At 44.0% G+C, this 24104-nt stretch overlaps 1 protein-coding gene across 1 annotated transcript in view; it reads right to left on the reverse strand.

Annotated features, from left to right (window-relative positions):
• The window catches only part of GRM2 (glutamate metabotropic receptor 2), a 69150-nt gene extending 45428 nt beyond the window's left edge, over nt 1-23722 (reverse strand). Inside the window, exon 1 of the mRNA XM_058168717.1 lies at nt 23252-23722. Coding sequence (XP_058024700.1) covers nt 23252-23722 — 471 coding nt within the window. The remainder of the gene's footprint in view (nt 1-23251) is intronic.
• Nucleotides 23723-24104: the final 382 nt, after the last annotated feature.

A 24104-nucleotide genomic window follows, 5' to 3' on the forward strand; every position in this document is an offset into this window, starting at 1 on the left:
TTGCAGGCTAATTCTGCCAACTGCCAGCAATTCGATTCTCATTGGCTCAAGGTTGACTCAGCCTTCTGAGGTTGCTAAATGAGGACCCAGACTGTTGGGAGCAATATTCTGACTCTGTAAACCACTTAGAGAGCAGCCCTCTCTAAAGCACTGTGAAGTGGTATAGAAGTCCAAATGCAATTGCTATACAGTATCTCCATATCAAGGAAAAAATGTCAAAAGTAGATATATTCATCCCAGATCTTATAATCAATGTCACAAAAGTTATCAAGTCACAGTAATCAACACCAGTCTGGCTTCCTCTGGGGAGCCATTTGAAGTCCTAAAGAAAAGGAATTGCTAGTTTCCTTTTTAAGTTTCCTAAAAATATTTTCATTATTGCACTTAGGCTGTACAAATCGGGATGATTCCGGATGTGCAAATTTTCCATTTCTCTTTGCCATTATCTAACAGTTATATTTTGCAGCCCAGATATAGAAGCCTTATTTTTACCTCATGTTTTTGAATCTTTCCCCCAAATGACTCATCTGGCACAAACCTGATTAATTTTGGGCACTAACAAGAAGTTTATTTGCCTAGGATGTTAATGTTTGCTAAGTGCTGTCTTATTGATTATTATGTTTTGAACTATTAACTTCCGTTCTAATTTTTCTGTTGTGCCATATTTTAAATACTGATTTAAAAATTTATAAAGTTATCTAGAATCTTTTCAACTAGACTTGGAAAACAATTTTTTTTCAATAATTAAGAGACAACTAGTTTACAACTACCATATAGTTTCTGACTTAGATGGACTCGGATCTAATGCAATGCTTTATCACTGAATATTTCTCAGAATATTTCTCTTGGGAGGTGATGTAAAATAGTTGAAATAGGGCATCCCTGCATTGGCTAAACAAAAGAAACTGTACATTTCAAGAATAGAATTTTCTATTGGCCAAGTGTGATTGGACACACAAGGGATTCGTCTTGGTGCATAGGCTCTCAGTGTACATAGAAGAAAGTTTTATGTACTTTATATACTTTTTCCTTATTCTAAGAAAGTTTTGTTGTTAGTTACGAAGTCATGTCCGACCCATCGCGACCCCATGGACAACATTCCTCCAGGCCTTCCTGTCCTCTACCATCCTCTGGAGTCCATTTAAACTCATGCCTACTGCTTCAGTGACTCCATCCAGCCACCTCGTTCTCTGTTGTCCCGTTCTTCTTTTGCCCTCAATCTTTCCCAGCATTAGGCTCTTCTTCAGTGAGTCCTTCTTTCTCATTAGGTGGCCAAAGTATTTCAGTTTCATCTTCAGGATCTGGCCTTCTAAAGAGCAGTCAGGGTTGATCTCCTCTAGAACTGACTTGTTTGTTCGCCTTGCAGTCCAAGGGACTCGCAGGAGTCTTCTCCAGCACCAGAGTTCAAAGGCCTCAATTCTTTGGCGCTCAGCCTTTCTTATGGTCCAACCTTCACAGCCATACATTGCAACTGGGAAAACCATAGCCTTGACTATACACACTTTCGTTGGCAGGGTGATGTCTCTGCTTTTTAGTATGCTGTCTAGATTTGCCATAGTTTTCCTCCCCAGGAGCAAGCATCTTTTAATTTCTTGGCTGTAGTCCCCATCTGCGGTGATCTTGGAGCTCAGGAAAATAAAATCTGTCACTACCTCCATTTCTTCACCATCTATCTGCCAGGAATTGAGAGGGCTGGATGCCATGATTTTAGTTTTCTTAATGTTGAGTTTCAAGCCAACTTTTGCACTCTCCTCCTTCACCCGCATCAAGAGGCTCTTTAGTTCCTCTTCGCTTTCTGCCATTAGAGTGGTATCATCTGCATATCTGAGGTTGTTGATATTTCTTCCGGCAATCTTAATTCCAATTTTTGATTCATCTAGCTTTCTCATGATGTGTTCTGCATATAAGTTAAATAGGCAGGGTGATAGTATACAGCCTTGCCGGACTCCTTTCCCAATTTTGAACCAATCAGTGGTTCCGTGTCCAGTTCTCACTGTGGCTTCTTGACCCGCATACAGGTTTCTCAAGAGACAAATAAGATGGTCTGGTACTCCCATCTCTTTAAGAACTTGCCACAATTTGTTGTGATCCACACAATCAAAGGCTTTAGCATAGTCAATGAAGCAGAAGTACATGTTTTTCTGGAACTCCCTAGCTTTCTCCATGATCCAGCATATGTTGGCAATTTGATCTCTAGTTCCGCTGCCTCTACGAAACCCTGTCTATACTTCTGGTAGTTCTCGAACCACATACTGCTGGAGCCTAGCTTGTAGGATTTTAAGCATAACCTTACTAGCATGTGAAATGAGTGCAATGGTGTGATAGTTTGAACAGTCTTTGGCATTGCCTTTCCTTGGAATTGGAATGTAAATTGACCTTTTCCAATCCTGAGGCCATTGTTGAGTTTTCCAAATTTGCTGGCAAATTGGGTGTAGTACTTTTACTGCATCATCTTTTAAGATTTTGGAATACTGTCTCCTCCAGTAGTTGCTCAGATTTCCTAAGGCCCATTTGACTTCACATTCTAGGATGTCTGGCTTGAGGTCAGTGATCACCCCATCATGGTTATCAGGGATGTTAAGCTCATTCTTGTATAGTTCTTCTGTGTAATTTTGCCACCTCTTCTTAATCTCTTCTGCCTCTGTTAGGTCCCTGCCATTTTGGTCCTTTATCATGCCCACCTTTGCATGAAATGTTCCCTTCATATCTCCAATTTTCTTGAAGAGATCTCTGGTTCTCCCTATTCTATTGTTTTCTTATGTATCTTTGCACTGTTCATTTAAGAATGCATTCTTATCTCTTCTAGCTATTCTCTGGAATTCTACATTCAACTGGGTGTATCTTTCTCTTTCTCCCTTGCCTTTCTCATCCCTTCTTTCCTCAGCTATTTGCAGAGCTTCCTCAGACAGCCATTTTGCTTTCTTGCATTTCTTTTTCTTTGGAATGGTTTTAGTTGCTACCTCTTGTACAATGTTGCGAACCTCCGTCCATAGTTCATCAGGCACTCTGTCTATCAGATCTAATTCTTTAAATCTATTTGTCACCTCTACTGTATATTCATCAGGGATATGATTTAGTTCATACCTGAGTGGCCTGGTGCTTTTCCCTACTTTCTTTAGTTTAAGCCTAAATTTTGCAAGAAGAAGCTCATGATCTGAGCCACAGTCAGCTCCTGGTCTTGTTTTTACTGACTGTATAGAGCTTCTCCATCTTTGGCTGCAGAGCACATAGTCAATCTGATTTCTGTGTTGACCATCTGGTGATGTCCATGTGTAGAGTCGTCTCTTAGGTTGTTGGAAAAGAGTGTTTGCTATGACCATCGTATTGCCTTGACAGAATTCTATCAGCCTGTGCTCTGCTTCATTTTGTACTCCAAGGCCATATTTGCCTGTTATTCCGGTTATCTTTTGGCTTCCTACTTTAGCATTCCAATCTCCCATGATGATAAGGACATCATTTTTTGGTGTTAATTCTATCAGGTGCTGTAGGGCTTCATAGAACTTGTCAATTTAATCTTCTTCAGCACCAGTGGTTGGGGCATAGACTTGAACTACTGTGATATTGAATGGTTTGCCTTGGATACGGACTGAGATCATTCTGTCATTTTGGGGATTGGATCCCAGTATTGCTTTTCCTACTTTTTTATTGATTATGAAGGCCACTTCATTTCTTCTGACGGATTCTTGCCCACAGTAGTATACCTGATAGTCATCTGAATTAAATTCGCCCATTCCTGTCCACTTTAGTTTGCTGATTCCTAAGATGTCGATGTTCAGTCTTGTCATCTCTTGTTTGACCACATCCAGCTTGCCTTGATTCATGGATCTTACATTCCAGGTTCCTATGGAGAAAAAATCTTTCCAGCATTGGACTTTCCTTTGCAGATCCCTCGCATCCTGGACATAAATTGTTTCAACTCCTACCCTCAAAACGACGCTATAGAGCACTGCACACCAGAACAAGTAGACACAAGAACAGTTTTTTCCCGAAGGCCATCACTCTGCTAAACAAATAATTCCCTCAACACTGTCAGACTATTTACTGAATCTGCACTACTATTAATCGTTTCATCGTTCCCATCACCAATCTCTTTCCACTTATGACTGTATGACTATAACTTGTTGCTGGCAATCCTTATGATTTATATTGATATATTGACCATCAATTGTGTTGTAAATGTTGTACCTTGATGAACGTATCTTTTCTTTTATGTACACTGAGAGCATATGCACCAAGACAAATTCCTTGTGTGTCCAATCACACTTGGCCAATAAAATTCTATGTCTTTCACCACCAGATACATCCACAGCTGAGCGTCCTTTCGGCTTTGGCCCAGTCGCTTCATTCTTTCTGGTGCTACTAGTACTAGCCCTCCGCTCTTCCCCAGTAGCATATTGGACACCTTCCGACCTGAGGGGCTCATCTTCCGGCGTCATATCTTTTTTCCTTTTTGTACTGTCCATGGGGTTTTCATGACAAAGATACTGGAGTGGGTTGCCATTTCCTTCTCCAGTGGATTACATTTTGTCAGAACTCTCTGCTATGACCTGTCCGTCTTGGGTGTCCCTGCACGGCATAGCTCATAGCTTCATTGAGCTACGCAAGCCCCTTCGCCACGACAAGGCAGTAATCCATGAAAGGGTCTAAGAAAGTAGGAATTGTTTTATGGTATATCAAATTAGGTTATTTGATTTGAATCCAAGTCAAATGATCTTACACATCAAAGGAAAAGATCAAGTGGCAACCTGAGATATCTAGATCAAACGCAGAAGATTCTGCCCATGTATGTGCCTTACTAGAGATTGTAATTGATTCGGAGCCATTGACAACAAATATTACTGTGGTGAACAGAAAACACCAGTCTCCTTGTGAACAAGCCACAGCAGTAGGATACAATATCTGTTGATTCTGTACCCCAAACATAAAGGCTGCTCTGAAGAAGGGGTGGCCAGAGGGAGATGGCTAAGAGAAGTTTCTAGGGAATGCACTTGCTGGGTGACACTTATCAGGCAAGTATAAACAAGCTCCCCAATCTTTCTGGACTGCCTGGTTGGGATTTAGCTCATTGCCTGTGCAGGGAAGAGATGTGGTTCCTCATGCTAGAAAGCCTTCCTCAAAGGGAAGAATAGGCCAGAGACTATTCATATGCCCAGAGCTAAACTGAAAGGCTTATGGAGGCTGTTGGTGTGAAAGCAGGAAAATATGCCTCAAATAGCTGTGGCTGCCAGACCTGTTGACCTCCTTAGCTCTTTTATTTGGAATATTATTTTAAGGTTTGGGCTGCAGGGGCTCCAAAGGTCTGCTTGTTCTGGGTGACCCGTTCCCTCCTGCATCAGGAGGTTTGGGATGACCCGTTACAGGGGCGGGCTGAGGATTTTAGTAAGTATCTGCACGATAAAAGCGCTCAGCTTTGGGATGGATTGGACCAAAATTGGGTAAATCCAGGTGAGATGACGGAGACAAGTCTTGTTGAGAACATCTGGGATGGGTTTGGCTCCTGAGGACGTGGACAGATTGCTGGGAAGGTTGAATGCCATCACATGTTTATTGGACCTGTGTCCCTCCTAGTTGGTGCTGGCCACATAGGAGGTTACACGAGGCTGGCTCCAGGGGATTATTAACGCTTCTCTGATGGAGGGTGTTGTTCCTACCGCCTTGAAAGAGGCGGTGGTGAGGCCCCTCCCCAAGAAGCCTTCCCTGGACCCAGCTGTTTTGGGAAACTACCGTCCCATCTCCAACCTTCGCTTTGTTGCGAAGGTTGCTGAGAGTGTAGTGGCATGTCAGTTACCCCAGTACCTGGGTGAAACAGTCTATCTGGACCGTTCCAGTCCGGCTTTCGACCTGGGTATAACACAGAGACGGCTTTGGTCGCGTTGGTTGATGATCTCTGGAGGGCTTGGGACAGAGGTTATTCCTCTGCCCTGGTCCTTTTAGATCTCTCAGCGGCTTTTGATACCATCGACCATGGTATCCTGCTGCACCAGCTGGGGAGTTTGGGAGTGGGAGGCACCTCATGTGTGGGGTACCGCAGGGGTCGGTTCTCTCGCCTCTCCTGTTCAACATCTATATGAAGCCGCTGGGTGAGGTCATCAGTGGTTTTGGGGTGAGTTACCAACTGTACGCTGATGACACTCAGCTGTACATTTCCACCCCAGACCACCCCAACAAAGCTGTCAAAGTGCTGTCCCGGTGTCTGAAGGCCGTGCGGGTCTGGATGGGGAGAAACAGGCTCAAGCTCAACCCCTCCAGGATGGAGTGGCTGTGGATGCCGGCATCCCGGTACAGCCAGCTGCAGCCGCGGCTGACTGTTGGGGATGAATCATTGGCCCCGGTGGAGTGGGTGCGCAACTTGGGCGTTCTCCTGGATGGGCGGTTGTCCTTTGAAGATCATCTGATGGCCATCTCCAGGAGAGCTTTCTATCAGGTACGCCTGATCCACCAGTTGCGCCCCTTTCTAGACCAGCATTCCCTATGCACGGTCATTCATGCCCTCATTACTTCTCGCCTGGACTACTGCAATGGGGCTCCCCTTGAAGAGCACCCGGAGGCTTCAGTTGGTCCAGAATGCGGCTGTGCGGGTGATAGATATAACACCTCTCCTGCGCAAGCTGCACTGGCTGCCTGTGGTCTTCCGGGTGCACTTCAAAGTGTTGGTTACCACCTTTAAAGCGCTCCTTGGCTTAGGACCGGGGTATCTACGGGATTGCCTTCTGCCACCGTTTGCCTCCCATCGACCCGTGCGCTCCCACAGGGAGGGCCTCCTCAGGGTGCCGTCAGCCAAACAATGTCGGCTGACGGCCCCCACGGGGAGGGCCTTCTCTGTGGGGGCCCCTACTCATTGGAACGAGCTTCCCCCAGGACTTCATCAACTTCCTGACCTTCTGCCGCGAGCTGAAGACGTATTTATTCTTCCGCGCAGAACTGGCATAGAAATAGTTTTATTATTTGTAATTTTAAATGGGGTTTTATGGTTTTATGTATTTTAAATTATGTTTTATTAGTGTTTTTACTTGTATTGTACCTATTTATTGTTGATTTTATTTGGCTGTGAACCGCCCTGAGTCCTTCGGGAGAAGGGTGGTATACAAATTAACACACACACACACACACACACACACACATAATAATAATAATAATAATAATAATAATAATTATTATTATTATTATTATTATTATTATTATTATTATTATTATTATTATTATTATTATTATTATTATTATATACAGATTTACAGCCCTCTCTAAGCAGTTTACAGAGTCAGCATATTTCCCACAACAATCTGGTTCCTCAGTTTACTGACCTCGGAAGAATGGAAGGCTGAATCAACCTTGAGCCTGGTGAGATTCGAACTGCCAAATTGCAGGCAGCTGGCAGGCAGCAGAAGGAGCTGCAGTACTGCATTCTAACCACTGCGCCACCATGGCTCTTATACATGCAGTTTTGCAAAAACATGCCAGTTGTTGGATTTTTTTTTCTTTTAAAGAGCATTTGCAGAAACATCTTAGAAGAAGACATAATAGAGACTTGGGAAAGTGTTAATTCACTTCCTGCTTTGGACAAAAAGTGTCTTAGCTGATTCCGATGTATTGCTTTCTCTGCCAGTCCCAGGCGACTGAATGGAGAGAACTGGAGACAGAAAGCCCTCAGATTCCTTCCAACCTGGAGGGGGCACAAAACACAGGGGAGAGCAACTAGTAAGAAGAACCCAGAGTTATTAATTTTGTGTTGCTACCACACAGCTCTGTGGAGAGGAACAGCCACCGTAGCTAATTAATCTGCTTACTCTTTTAATAAGCTCACTAATTATCTTGCCATCTACAGCTCTTCCACTCTGTATCCCTGCTTGCCCTTTTTTGTTTATCCAACTTTTGGTTTGTTGGGTTTTGCAGAAAATCCCTTTACAAAAATGGCCATCTGTTGTGTTTTGCTTTGTATTCTGGATCCTGTCTTGCATTCTTTGTCTACTGATGTACAGTGTTAAAGCTCTGAGGGGTGGGTGGACATGGGATGGACCATCAGCTTTATATATTTCTTCTAGGGCCTCCTTATCCAAAACAAGCTGGTGTTTGTCAGCAATATTTGCTCATTTGGGCAGAGACAAAACGGACATCGCTAGGTTGCCCCAAAGATGCTTTTTCAAGAGGCAACTGGACTTTCTGGTTTTTCTTTGAAGATGTTTCGCTTCTTCATTGAAATGTCTTCAAAGAAAATCCAGAAAGTCCAGTTGCCTCTTTGCTTGAAAACCATGACCTGGATGACTGAGAATCTCCATGGACACAGCTAGGGCGTTTAAGAAGAAGCTATCAGGAACAATATTTGCTCCTCTTTATAAATGGCAGCAGTTTCAAAACTCCCTAGAAGTGGGAAGTTAAACAGATGCTGAGAACAGCAGAGTTGAGCTAGGCAAGCAATGTTCTATGAAATGTACCACTTCAACTTCTGTGAACTGGGGCCACACATTCTTTGGGGTCATCAAGGGAAGAAGATGCCTCACCCTGCTTTGGATGTTGGAAGACTATTGACTACCATCTGTAATGTATCTTTAAGGGTTTTGGAGGGAAAATAGAGTGGGAAATAGCACGTTGCTAATTGGCTGAAGCCTCCAGCTGAACTGTATATAAGGAGGGGTTTTTACCGTTTGCTTTTGCTGGGTTCACTATAAACTAAAGAGCTTATAAAATCATATCTCGTAGAAATAGAGGATGGCCGGGTTTGGAAACGCCACATAGACCAGTTAAGAAAAAGAATAGCCACCAGTCTAGAAACAGACGAAACAGGCCCTGACTATCCAATGATTGAATCCACAGCTAACTCAAACCCGAGAAAACCGCAGGACTTATCTGAGTTCCAGCGACACCAACCGGTCCCTCCGAAGGAAAGCAGGAACGACTCTGCAAGTAATCCAAGGCCGGATGGCCTGGAGGAGGAGCTGAGAGGAACGAACAGTCCCTCCAGCCAGCTCGACTCACTCCCAGATAATGAACTGCGCAGGTCCGAAAGAGTTTGGAGACGCCCTGCGTACTTACGTGACTACGTAGAAAAATAATTATTCATTTTATGTAAATAGGGGTAAAAGGTTTTCTGGGAGGGGAGGACTGTAATGTATCTTTAAGGGTTTTGGAGGGAAAATAGAGCGGGAAATAGCACGTTGCTAATTGGCTGAAGCCTCCAGCTGAACTGTATATAAGGAGGGGTTTTTACCGTTTGCTTTTGCTGGGTTCACTATAAACTAAAGAGCTGTTGTTACTCATCTGGTCTCCTGCCTCGTTATTGCCCGAATCTAACACTGGCGACGAGGGTGGGATCTCGAGGCAAAAGAGCACCAGGAACGAACCCAGCAAAATAAGGGCGGTTAGCAACGATGTCCAGCTATACACCGCCAGCGCCATTCGACCCAGCCAAAGAAAAATGGGGGTCATACATGGCTCGCTTCGAGTGTTTCCTCGAAGCCAATGAGCTCCAAGGAGTCTCGGACAACAGGAAACGGGCGTACTTCCTGAGTCACTGCGGTCCCGAGGTTTTCGACACCGCGGAATCGCTTTCTGAGCCAACGCCGGTACAGGCGGTACCGTGGCAAACTCTGCAGACTGTTTTGAAAGCCCACTATGCTGCGCCTTCCAAGTTCGCTCAACGGTTCGAATTAAGGCAGCGCATGCAGCAAGAGGGCGAGTCCATCAGTGTGTACATGGCAGCACTGAGGAAAGCCGCGAACCATTGTGAGTACCGAGACTTGGAAGGCGTTGCTCGACCAGCTAATTTGCGGGGTCAGGGACATCCGTTTGCGGCGGCTGCTGTCCAGAAGCAACCTAACGCCGCAATCGCCCTGGACGAGGCAAGGGCTCACGAGATGTCTACCCAAGCGGCAGAAACACTACAAAGCCGGTCGCGCCAGGGCGGCAGCGAAAACAACCCGGTCCACAACGAGGAAGTCCAGGCCGAGTCGGAAGAGGAGGAAGAGGAAGAAGTCTTCCACACCGGGAGGCGGAGAGGAAGACCGGGCGAATGCGCGAGTTGCGGGGGCCAACACCAACGGCAACATTGCAAATTTAAGGATGCCACGTGTCGGCGATGTGAAAAAAAAGGGCACATCGCGAAGCCTGCCGAGCGCCCCAACCTTCCCGCCAAAAATTCAAACCGACCAATCAAAGCGCGGGAACCGCGAAACGGCCCAGATTGGTCAAGGAAAAAAAGGCGCGAAGTTGAATCAGACCGCCGTGAGAGTGGGCCAGGCATCAACACGCCTAGAAAAAAAAATCTTTATTAAAACACTCATCGAAGGAGTGCCGTGCCGAATGGAAGTGGACACTGGATCTTCAATTACGATCATGTCCTGGAGCAACTTAGAAAAAAACTTGCCGGCTATCGCGAAACGCAAACTGCGGCCACAGAAGCTACGAGTGCAGGACTATCAAGGGAACAGGATCCCTGTCCGAGGGGCGACGACCGTCCACGTCAAGTATGGACAGTTCGAAAAAACTCTGCCCATCACCATCGTCGATGGGACTCTGCCGAGTTTGTTGGGACTAGACTGGTTCCGGGCATTGGGCATGGGAGTGACCGGAGTTTTCCGAAATGAAGTCGACCTCAAGGACGAACTCATGAAGGAGTTCGAGGACGTTTTCAAAGACTGCCTGGGCAAGTACAAGGGGACCCCTATCTCCTTCAACCTAGACCCTCAAGTTGCCCCTATCCGTTTAAAGGCTAGGAGGGTTCCCTTCGCCCTGAAGCCCAAGATTGACCGGGAACTGGACAAACTAGTAAGCCAGGGGATACTAGTGCCAGTCGACCATGCGAAGTGGGAGACGCCGATAGTCACCCCAGTGAAACCAGACGGGTCAGTCAGGATTTGCGCCGATTACAAGGCGACGCTAAACAAAGCTTTGCAAAAAAGCGCTTACCCCGTCCCAGTGGTGCAACACTTGCTGCACTCGTTAGGGCAGGGCAGGTTTTGCCAAACTAGATTTGGCCCAAGCCTATCAGCAGTTACCCGTAGATAGCAGCACGGCGAGCACAAACAATCGTAACGCACAGGGTGCTTTCAAATGCACCAGGTTACAATTTGGGGTCAGTGTGGCACCAGGATTATTTCAAAATTTAATGGGCGGCTTCTGCAGGGCTCCCGGTGGTACCGTGCTTTGATGACGTACTGGTATCCGCCGACAATATGGAAGAACTAGGGTGCGACTGAGAAAAGTTTTGAGTATTTTCCGGTCCGCCGGTTTAAAAGTCAAATTAAACAAGTGCCAGATCGGGGTAGGATCCGTAGAATTCCTGGGCTACCGGATAGACAGGGAGGGGATCCACCCCACTGAGAGCAAGGTTAGGGCAATCAGAAAGGCCCCAGCACCCCAAAACAAAACAGAGTTGCAGGCGTTTTTGGGTCTGGTAAATTTTTACGCGGTTTTTTTAAAAAATAAGGCTACCATAGCCGAGCCGCTACACAAATTACTAGGAAAAAATGCTGCATGGTCTTGGGGAAAGGCGGAAGCTAGAGCATTCGAAGCAATAAAAAACCTCCTGTCTAGCGATAGCCTATTGATCCAATACAATAGCACACTACCATTGGTGCTAGTTTGTGATGCATCCCCCTACGGGGTGGGGGCTGTGCTCAGCCACAGGCTGCCAAATGGCACAGAAGCCCCTATAGCGTTTTACTCCCGAACAATGTCCTCAGCTGAAAGGAACTATAGCCAGTTGGATAGGGAAGCCTTGGCCATAGTCTCCGGGGTAAAGAAGTTCCATGAATATGTGTTTGGTCGCGACTTCGAAATCGTCACAGACCATAGACCCTTACTAGGGTTGCTGGCTGGCGACCGCCCAACGCCCGTGGCACTTTCGCCCAGATTGACCCGATGGACTATCTTTCTGGCTGCATATTCTTACAAACTGCTACATCGGCCAGGAAAGGAGTTAGGGCATGCAGACGCCTTGAGCAGATGCCCTTTACCAGCGACTATCGAAGACCCCACTCCGGGCACACCCGTCTTGTTAATTGACTCTTTGGACTCTGGTCCAGTCACTTCCAAGGAGGTGGCTCGGGCTTCTTACAAGGACATTACATTAAGGACTGTAATGGGTTGGGTGCAAAGAGGATGGCCCGCTGCGCCGGGTGAGCATTTTAGGGAATTTGTAAAAAAGCGCGGGGAATTGTCGGTGCAAGGGGGGTGTTTGCTCTGGGGGGATAGAGTGGTGGTCCCAGAGAAATTGCGGAAAAAAGTTCTGGAACTTCTGCACGAAGGCCATCCTGGAATCGTGAGAATGAAGGGTTTAGCCAGGAGCTATGTGTGGTGGCCCTTGATGGACATGGAGATTAGCGATAGGGTTGGGAAATGCCAAGCATGCCAGGAATCAGACCACTACCACCAACGGCCCCAATCCGAGTGGAGAAACCCCAGGGCCCATGGTCACGTATCCATATCGACTTTGCGGCCCTTTCCACGGCCAAACATTCTTAGTGGTGGTAGACGATTTTCCAAATGGCTGGAAATCATTCTAATGAAATCCATGACCGCAGAGGCTGTAATTTCAGTCCTCGGCACCTTTTGTAACACACGGGTTACCAGACACACTCGTTTCAGACAACGGGCCACAGTTCACGGCGACCCTTTTGAGGGTACTTGGCGGAAGAGGGCATCCGGCATGTCCTCTCGGCGCCTTTCCACCCTGCGACGAACGGCCTTGCAGAGCGTTTCGTCCGGAGTGCAAAAGAGGCATTGTCCAGAATCAGACCCGGGGATTGGCAATTAAAAATTGACACCTACTTAGCGGTACAACACAGAACCCCTTGTGTAGCGACTGGCCGCAGCCCAGCAGAGCTACTGATGGGGAGAAAGCTTAGATGCCCGTTAGACCGGTTAAACCCGAACTACACATCAGACGGGTACAAAACAACACCGGGCAAAACAAGAGAATTGACAGGGAGTTCCATATGGGCACACAATTATGGTGAAGGCCCAAACTGGCAAAAGGGAACAATCCTAGAAACAACCGGGCCCAAATCATATCTCGTAGAAATAGAGGATGGCCAGGTTTGGAAACGCCACATAGACCAGTTAAGAAAAAGAATAGCCACCAGTCTAGAAACAGACGAAACAGGCCCTGACTATCCAATGATTGAATCCACAGCTAACTCAAACCCGAGAAAACCGCAGGACTTATCTGAGTTCCAGCGACACCAACCGGTCCCTCCGAAGGAAAGCAGGAACGACTCTGCAAGTAATCCAAGACCGGATGGCCTGGAGGAGGAGCTGAGAGGAACGAACAGTCCCTCCAGCCAGCTCGACTCACTCCCAGATAATGAACTGCGCAGGTCCGAAAGAGTTTGGAGACGCCCTGCGTACTTACGTGACTACGTAGAAAAATAATTATTCATTTTATGTAAATAGGGGTAAAAAGTTTTCTGGGAGGGGAGGACTGTAATGTATCTTTAAGGGTTTTGGAGGGAAAATAGAGCGGGAAATAGCATGTTGCTAATTGGCTGAAGCCTCCAGCTGAACTGTATATAAGGAGGGGTTTTTACCGTTTGCTTTTGCTGGGTTCACTATAAACTAAAGAGCTGTTGTTACTCATCTGGTCTCCTGCCTCGTTATTGCCCGAATCTAACACCATCTATTTTCTGGGAGGAGGACTGTAATGTATCTTTAAGGGTTTTGGAGGAAAATAGAGCGGAAATAGCATGTTGCTAATTGGCTGAAGCCTCCAGCTGAACTGTATATAAGGAGGGTTTTACCGTTTGCTTTTGCTGGGTTCACTATAAACTAAAGAGCTGTTGTTACTCATCTGGTCTCCTGCCTCATTTTATTTTTTAGTTATTAAATTTATATGCCACACATCTCACGGCTCAAGCATGAACAAGTTCTTATTAGTGGTGGGATATAGCCAGTTTGGGCCAGTTTGGGCAAACCGGTAGTTAAATTACTGGCTGCCCCCTCCCCTCCCCGCCCTGCCCCTTCCAGGAGTCCCCACGCACCCCATTGTGGCTCCCAAGTAAGTGCAGGGAGGCCTCCTAGGCCCAAAACAGAGCCTTGGGGTACTCCACTGCATACTTCCCTCCATGTGGATGTAGTTCCGTTGAGGACTACACGTTGAGTGCGGTTGGTCAGCCAGTTACGAATCCATCTGGTGGTGGTGCTGTCTAACCCACATTTTCTACTTTATCTAGTAGTAGGTTATGGTCTACTTTATCTAGTAGTAGGTTATGGTCTACTTTATCAAATGCTTTACTGAAGTCCAAGTAAATTATATCAACAGCATTCCTCTGGTCTACTAATTTTGTCATTTTGTCAAAGAATGCGATAAGATTAGTCTGGCATGATCTGTTTTGACAAACCCATGTTGGCTTTTTAACAGCTGCTGCACACTGCTGGCTCATATCTAGATGGTTATCCAACATTTTCTTAAAATTTCCAGTGTTGGAGCATTCACAACTTCTGAAGGCAAGTCGTTCCACTTATTAATTGTTCTAACTGTCAGGAAATTTCTCCTTAGTTCTAAGTTGCTTCTTTCCTTGATCAGTTTCCACCCATTGCTTCTTGTTCTACCCTCAGGTGCTCTGGAGAACAGCCCAACTCCCACTTCTCTGTGGCAGCCCCTGAGATATTGGAACACTGCTATCATGTCTCCCCTAGTCCTTCTTTTGTTAAACTAGACATACCCAGTTCCTGCAACCGTTCTTCATATGTTTTATCCTCCAGTCCCTAATCATCTTTGTTGCTCTTCTCTGCACTCTTTCTAGAGTCTCAACATCTTTTTTACATCGTGGCGACCAAAACTGGATGCAATATTCCAAGTGTGGCCTTACCAAGGCATTATAAAGTGGTACTAGCACTTCACGTGATCTTGATTCTATCCCTCTGTTTATGCAGCCCAGAACTGTGTTGGCTTTTTTAACAGCTGCTGCACACTGCTGGCTCATATCTAGATGGTTATCCACTAGGACTCCAAGATCCCTCTCACAGGTACTACTATTGAGCAAGGTACCACATATACGGTACTGGTGCATTTTGGTTTTTTGGCCTAAATGTAGGACCTTACTTTTTCACTGTTGAATTTCATTTTGTTAGATAGCGCCCAATGTTCAAGTCTGTCAAGATCTTTCTGTAACTTGAGCCTATCTTCTGGAGTGTTGGCTATTCCTGCCAGCTTGGTGTCATCTGCAAATTTGATGAGTTCCCCATCTATCCCCTCGTCCAAGTCATTGATGAAGATGTTGAAGAGTACTGGGCCTAAAACAGAGCCTTGGGGTACTCCACTGCATACTTCCCTCCATGTGGATGTAGTTCCGTTGAGGACTACACGTTGAGTGCGGTTGGTCAGCCAGTTACGAATCCATCTGGTGGTGGTGCTGTCTAACCCACATTTTCTACTTTATCTAGTAGTAGGTTATGGTCTACTTTATCAAATGCTTTACTGAAGTCCAAGTAAATTATATCAACAGCATTCCTCTGGTCTACTAATTTTGTCATTTTGTCAAAGAATGCGATAAGATTAGTCTGGCATGATCTGTTTTTGACAAACCCATGTTGGCTTTTGGTTATTACTTTGTTTGCTTCTAGGTGTTCGTGATTCGTTGCTTGATTATCTTTTCCAGAATCTTCCCGGTATTGAGGTCAGACTGATAGGTCTGTAGTTTCCTGGATCTGTTTTTCCTTTTTGAAGATGGGAACTACATCAGCTCTTTTCCAGTCCTCTGCCAGCTCCCCTGTGCCCCAGGATCTTTGAAAGATATAGTTCAGTGGTTCTGAGATCACGTCTGCCAGTTCCTTCAGAACCTTGGGGTGTAATCCATCCGGTCCTGGTGATTTGAACTCGTCTAGGGTAGACAGGTGTTCACTTACCATTTTCTTCCCTATTTTAACTTGTGTTTCTAATCTGTTTTTGTAGTGCTGTTTTGATAGGTTGGATTGTTTTTCCTTTTGTGTAAAGACAGATGCAAAATATGAGTTAAGTAGATCTGCTTTCTCCTGTTGCTTGTCATCTTCTTGCCACTTTCTCCCAGCAATGGGCCAATTGTTTCCTTGACTTTTTCTTGTTTTTAACATGTTGGAAGAAGCTTTTTATTATTTTTACTTTTGTCGCTAGCCTTTGTTCATTGTGAGCCTTAGCTTTCCTCACTTCATCTTTACAGGCTCGGCTATTTGCTGATATTCTGCCTTAGTTATTTGCCCTCTTTCCACTTTTTATATTTGTCCTTTTGTCTTTCAATTTGTCAGATAGTTCTTTATGCATCCATGCTGGTTTCTTTTGTGATCTACTATTTTTCTTCTTCATTGGTATTGTGTTAGACTGTGCTTTTATAATCTCACTTTTCAAAATTTCCCAAGCTTCTTGAGTTGTTTTCCCCCTGAGGATTCTCATCCATTGAATCCTTCTCAAGATCTCTCTAAGTTTATTGAAATTAGCTCTCTTAAAGTCCAAGACTCTAGTTTGACTTTGTTCTACTACTTGTATTTGCTTAATGTTGAATTCCAATATTGCGTGGTCACTTGCCCCAAGGTTCCTGTAGCTTCAACACCTTCTATCATTTCATCTCTGTTAGTGAGAATTAAGTCCAATATGGCTGATCCTTGTCGCCTTCTCTATTTTTGGGAAACAAAGTTGTCTGCTAGGTTTGTTAGAAACCTGTTGGATCTTCCGCTTAGTGCAGAGTTTGTTTCCCAGTTGATGTCAGGGTAGTTAAAATCCCCCATTACTACTGTGATGTGCTTCCTACATACCTTAGTTAGCTGACTAGCAAAAAGTTCATCTACTTCCTCTGTTTGGTTGGGTGGCCTATAGTATAGACCTATGGCAATATCGTTTTTCACCCCTTTTATATTGACCCAAATACATTCAAGATGATTTTCATCATTGTTGTGCTCTATTTCTGTAGAGATGTAGTTATTTCTTATATATAGTGCAACTCCACCTCCTCTTTTATTTGGTCTATTTCTTTTAAATAATTTATATCCCTCTAGCTGTATGTTCCATTTGTCAGTTTCATCCCACCAAGTTTCCGTAATGGCAACAATATCATATCTACCCTCATTTACTTGGATTTCTAATTCACCCTGTTTATTCCTCATACTCTGTGCATTGGTGTATAGACATTTGAGTCCATTTGGATTGATCTTGTGTTTACTGTCTACATAACCTGTGTTGACTGCCCCTACTTTCATGCCACCTGTTGGTTTAGTGCACATGGTATGGCACTCACTGTTAAATGCTTGGTTTTGCTTGATAGCATGGTTGATAGTCTTACCCATACAGACATCCTCCTCCCTCCTCCGTGGCCTGTCCCTCCTCCCCCCGTGGCCCATTTTCGCTCCCAGAGGGGTGAAAGAGGCCGATTGCTGCCTGTCTTACCCCCTGGCCATGCCCACCATGGCCACGCCCCCCCAACCAGTCATTAGGGCAGAGAACCGGTTGTTAAATTATTTGAATCCCACCACTAGCTCTTATTCATTTCCTAGATATGGAATAGAGTAGGGTCTTATCTTACTTACTTGCATGTCTGGTCTTGGAGAATGAAGAGGCAGACAAGGGAAGAAAGCTAGGAGTCTCTATATTTCCTTGTTTTCCAATCACATGGCTTTCTTTCTTTTTTAAAAAAATTATCTAAACATAAATTATTCTATCCCAGAACCAGATAGCCTTGAAAAGAGGATTATTTTCTGTCTTGGAAATTCACTTACATGTCAGAGTAGAATATAGAGGCCGTAGAGTGCCAAATGGCAGGATGGAGAATAGAGTCCCAAGAGAGGAGACATACCTAGAGTTGGGGTGGCATCTTCTGCTTTTCCCAGTTTGAGCAGTCATGTGACTCGTTCTAAATTAAAAACAGAGCTGGGGCAGCTATGAGCTGGGATGACGCTGTCCAAATTTTGATTTCAAGAGTCCAACCCAATTCTGCATTTCAATGACCAATTCCCAACTGTGTCTGTGTTGTTCTGCCAGCAGGATCTCCTGCTGCACATATCAGATATGCCTATGAGGAAAGCCAGCGTGTAAATGTCTATTAAAAAACAACATAAGAATTTGTTTTGGGCTCATTTGTTTGTTCCCCCAAATATAACCTTCCTGCCACAATTTCCTCTTCTTCTTTTTTTACATTCTAGGCACCAAAAGCTGATTCTAACAGAACAGAAATCAGCTCTCTTGAAGTCCAAGACTTTAGTTGGACTTTGTTCTATAGCTTGTGCTTGCATAATGTTGAATTACAATATTGCATGTTGTGATTCCCCCCAAGGTTCCTGTAGCTTCAACACCTTCTATCATTTCATCTTTGGTAGTGAGAATTAAGTCCAGTATGGTTAACCCTCTAGTTCCCTTCTCTACCTTTTGGGAGACAAAGTTGTCTGCTAGGTTTGTCACAGGGGTGAAATGCTCCTGGTTTGGACCGGATCACCCGATCCAGGAGCGATGGCAGCGGGTTGTTCGGAGAACCGGTAGCAAAAATCCCTGCCCCACCCCCCATGCCCAGCTGAGCCACGCGATCATCAGAGGTTTTTTTCCTTATTTTTAAAAGCATTTTTCTTTGGCTGAAAAATGCTTTTAAAAGTTAAAAAAAACGCTTTTAAAAGTAAAAAAAATGCCTCTGATGATCGCGCTGCTCAGCTGGGATCATCAGAGGCTTTTAAAACCTCTTTGGCTGAAGAGGTTGTAGAAAAAATTCTTTTAAAAAGCTCCTCTGGTGATCCCAGCTGAGTTGCCTGATCGTCAGAGGCTTTTTTTTCTTTTAAAGGCAAAAACAAAAATGCCTTGAAAAGAAAAGAAAAGCCGCTGATGATCAGGCAACTCAGCTGGGATTGTCGGAGGAGCTTTTTAAAAGCATTTTTTTCTACAACCTCTTCGGTAGTAACAAATTTTACATTTCACCCCGGTTTGTCAGGAATCGGTTGATCTTCCACTTGGTACAGAGTTTGTCTCCCAGTTGATAGTAGTTAAAGTCTCCCATTACTATTGTGGTTTGCTTCCTGCATACATTAGTTAACCGACTAGCAAAAAATTCACCCATTTCTTCTGTTTGGTTTGGTTACCATAGATATACCCCTTTGGCAATGTCATTCTTTTTTCATTTTATATTGACCCAAATGCATTCAAGATGTTTTTCATCATTGTTCTATTGCTGTAGAGATATAGTTATTTCTTATAAATAACGCGACTCCACCTCCTCTTTTATTAGGTCTGTTTCTTTTAAACTATTTAAATCCCTTTAGCTGTATCTTCCATTCATGGGTTTCATCGCACCAAGTTTCCATCATGGCAACAATATCATATTCTCTACAGTTACAGGGTCATTAGACTAGGTAACGAAGGAGGTTTGTCCTGGCATGACTCCAGAAGATTTGCTGAAATTTCGTAACAAATGGTGAGTGGATCCAGGCAGTGGTGGGTTTCAATTTTTTTTACTACCGGTTCTGTGGGTGTGGCTTGGTGGGCATGGCATGGCTTGGTGGGCGTGGCTTGGTGGGCGTGGCAGGGGAAGGATACTGTAAAATCTCCATTCCCACCCCACTCCAGGGGAAGGATACTGCAAAATCCCCATTTCCTCCCGAATAGCTGAGACTTGGGAGGCAGAGAATAGATGGGGGTGGGGACAGTCAGAATTTTTACTACCGATTCTCCAAACTACTCAAAATTTCCGCTACTGGTTCTCTAAAATTAGTCAGAACCTGCTGAAACCCACCTCTGGATCCAGGTATCTCTAAAGAAATCATGGTTTCTGGGCAACTGGAATTGAAGCCAAATCTAAGACTGAAGCAAACCTAGCATAAAACCCTGAAGCTTAATAGAAAAAACTAAGCTGGTGAGAGTTCTTTAGTGCTAGTGCAGCTTCAACAAGCTCTTCTCAGCCAGAGGTTGTGCTGAATAAAAGTCCACCTTGAAATGCTACAGGATTGATTTGAAGGAATCAGTCTTCCTTCCTTCATCTTCACCCATATTCCCCCATCTTCACCCATATTTTCAATAAATCACTAGAGATGTGCTATGTTCTTTCTTGCTTCAAACGCTCTACCATCATCCCAGTGCCGAAGAAGCCCACCATCAAGGAACTGAATGACTACAGACCAGTTGCTTTAACATCTGTAGTCATGAAAACCTTTGAAAGGCTAGTGCTTTCCTACTTGAAAACCATCACGGATCCCCTGTTAGACCCCTTGCAATTTGCATACCGAGCAAATAGATCAACAGATGATGCTGTTAATATGGCTCTGCACTACATCCTACAACATCTTGAGTCTCCAAAGACCTATGCAAGGGTCCTTTTTGTAGACTTTAGTTCAGCATTCAATACCATCATTCCAGACATTCTTCTAACTAAGCTAAACCAGCTACAGGTACCGGAACAGACTTGTAAGTGGATCACAAGCTTCCTAACAAACAGGAAGCAGCAGGTGAAGCTAAGCAAGATCACATCAAATACCTGTACAATTAGCACAGGGGCCCCCCAAGGCTGTGTGCTCTCCCCACTTCTCTTCTCTCTGTATACCAATGACTGCATCTCCAATGATCCATCTGTTAAGCTACTGAAGTTCGCAGATGACACAACAGTGATTGGTCTCATTCGAGACAATGAAGAATCCGCATATAGACGAGAGGTCGAACGACTAGCCTTGTGGTGCAACCAAAACAATCTGGAACTGAACACACTCAAAACCGTAGAAATGGTGGTAGACTTTAGGAGAAACCCTTCCATACTTCCACCTCTCACAATACTAGTCAACACAGTATCAACAGTAGAAACCTTTAAATTTCTAGGTTCTATCATATCGCAAGATCTAAAATGGACAGCTAACGTCAAAAACATCATCAAAAAAGGACAGCAAAGAATGTTCTTTCTGTGCCAACTCAGTAAGCTCAAACTGCCGAAGGAGCTGCTGATCCAGTTCTACAGAGGAATTATTGAGTCTGTCATTTGCACTTCTATAACTGTCTGGTTCGGTTCTGCAACCCAACAAGAAAGACACAGACTTCAGAGGATAATTAGAACTGCAGAAAAAATAATTGCTACCAACGTGCCTTCCATTGAGGACCTGTATACTGCATGAATTAAGAAGAGGGCCATGAAAATATTTACAGATCCCTCACATCCTGGACATAAACTGTTTCAACTCCTACCCTCAAAATGACGCTATAGAGCACTGCACACCAGAACAACTAGACACAAGAACAGTTTTTTCCCGAAGGCCATCACTCTGCTAAACAAATAATTCCCTCAACACTGTCAAACTATTTACTGAATCTGCACTACTATTAATCTTCTCATAGTTCCCATCACCAATCTCTTTCCACTTATGACTGTATGACTGTAACTTGTTGCTGGCAATCCTTATGATTTATATTGATATATTGACCATCAATTGTGTTGTAAATGTTGTACCTTGATGAAGGTATCTTTTCTTTTATGTACACTGAGAGCATATGCACCAAGACAAATTCCTTGTGTGTCCAATCACACTTAGCCAATAAAAATTCTATTCTATTCTATTCTATTCTATTCTATTCTATTCTATTCTATTCTATTCTATTCTATTCTATTCTATTCTATTCTTATGTCCTGTTTTGGGAAAGTAGGTCAGAAATCTAAGAGCAAAGCCCTGGCAACCAGCGTTTCCTCCCTCAGTATATGAGATAGCGACACTCAATATTCTGTTTCTTTTTTATTTTGGCAGAAGCTCTGTACATGATAATGATATATTAATTTGCATTAATTGTAGCATTAATAGGGATTTTTCAACAGCAGCAGCTAATTACTCTGTCATATGAAAGCTATGGGCTATGGTCTTTACATTAACAAGCTTAAAATCAGAGTGCACTTTTGTGGAAAGGGATGAGCCCAAAAGAAGGGGTGAAGATATGGCTGGCCTTCAAGATGGTCTTCATGTTCCTGAACAGGTACTGGAATTAACATGATTATACATTCTGTGCACTGCAGGGAGTACTGCCAGGACATTCAAAAACTGCTAAAAAGCCTCAACTGAAATCCCCAAAGTTTTATACCATTTTTCTTAATGACCAATTTCTCTTCTCCCACAATGTAACCTGTGGGTTCTTATCTTGTTTATGTGTCTATTTGTGTTCTTATCCTGTCTGTTTGTCATTTATGTTACAAGCGCATGACATTAAAATTCCACTCCAGGTAAGAGTTCTATTCCATTTCTCCCCCCACCCTCAATATTTTTTTTTTCTTCAATATTCTCTTTGAAAGTACAGAAAAGGTTTAGAATCCTTAAGTGGCCAATTCCCATAGTAAATGTGAGGGAGGAGAAGCTATGAGGCTCATGATTTAGATCAACATTTCTATAGAATCCTTTTTGACCCAGAATGAAAGAATCGAGTTTATTTGATCGGTGTATTAGGCAATGCAATAATCTTTCAAAAAGCAATATCAACCTTAAAATTATACTGTACTTATTTAATCCTTATTATGACTTGTGAAATAATTCTACTCAGTCTTACGTTTAGTCAAAGAGTAAGTGCTTCTCATTAAAAATGGATATGTATAGAATACATGCAGCATCTTTACAGCATAAACCCATATGATGTATGCAGTGAGATGCATGGCAAAAAAACTTAATTATAAATGCATACTTACTCACACTATAGTCCCATATTACTTGGTCTGAAATAAATTCACAGTAATGCATTCTTAGTCTTTAAGGAAAAAGAGGTTAAAACTTGTCCAGTCCCTAATAAATGAAAAGGGATGGGTGAATGGCATCTTTTTTAGTCCCATTACATGTGATATATTGAAAGTTTTATTTCCCGAGTACTGATTATGAATTACAGTCAGGAAATAAAAGAACTGGAACTTTCACAGCTGTTCACCTATTATGTCTCAACAATCCTTACAACAACCCATAAACTAGAGATGAGCAAATTGTGGCTCTTTAGATGTTGCTGTAATAAATGTCCAACATTCCTCAATGTTGACCAAACTGGCTGGAATGGAAGTGCTAAAATTTTGTAGTAGAGTAACATTGGGGAACCATAGATTTTCTACTACCTATATGATGTACAGGCCAAGGCTAATTTCAGAGTAAATATGTCCTCCTCATGGCATGCTAATGTTTCTCCCCTGTTTTCCCATGTCCATAAAATCAACATAAATCTTCCAAGGCTTTTACCCAATGCCCAATTCTGCAAGCCCAATTCCCTTCTTTTACATTGCTCAGCATCTTATCACAAGGTTCCAAGCATAAAGTCTCTTGGTTCTAGGCATCAACATCCCCACAAACTCTCTCTTTCTCTCTCTTTTGTCCCTTGTACCTGGATTGAGACATCACTGTAGGAACCCCCAATGACACCTGTGATGGCTGTAGGTACATCGTCATGGATGGCGTAGGACCCATCAGGGCAGATGTGCTCAGAGCCATCCACTCTGGTGAGGGAGGCACGGACAAAATCCAGCGATTGCTCCAGGGCATAGGTGTCTTTGGAGCAGGTATCCAGGATGTGTGCCCCTAGGGTAATGCCTGGTAGAATATGGTGATTCTTGTTGATCTCATCTAGGGCAAACAGCATAGCCTCAAGACGCTGGATGCCACGATGTTCATTGATTTTGCCACAATCCTCCGCGGGGCCACCTTTCTCATGAACGGGGAACAGGCCTCCAATAACTAAGTCTCCTTCCAAGCTGATCTCCTTCTTGGTCGCCACATTATGGCTTGGATTCTGACTATTGGCAAAGCATGTAACAGGATAAACCAGCCAAATCCATAAGGTAGCCAAGGATATCATTGCGTTGCTCCAAAAAGGCAGCAAAGACTTCTCTGAACCACTAGGATAATCCAGTCAACACAAAGGCCTTAGATGGTTTCTCATTTGTTGTGGGCAGCTGAGCCCGTAGAGTGCAAGTGGGCATGGAGGAAAAAGAGCATTTTTGATTCAACTGTAGGGATCAATTGTACCCCTCTCCTCAGGAGATGGCAGTCTCAGAGGAGCTTTAATGGAAACATCCTTGCTTGTTGCTCCAGCTGCTGCTTCTTGGCTGGAGGCTTTTGAGAATGAAAGCCCAATGCCTGCAGGAGGAGAGAGAGAGAGAGAGAGAAAGAAAGAAAGAAAGAAAGAAAAAAGAAGGTGGTAGTGGATCATCAGTTGCATTAGGACAAGTTCTTTCTGT

Source organism: Ahaetulla prasina, chromosome 2 (genome assembly GCF_028640845.1).
Source record: "Ahaetulla prasina isolate Xishuangbanna chromosome 2, ASM2864084v1, whole genome shotgun sequence".
Classification (NCBI taxonomy): Eukaryota; Metazoa; Chordata; class Lepidosauria; order Squamata; family Colubridae; genus Ahaetulla; species Ahaetulla prasina.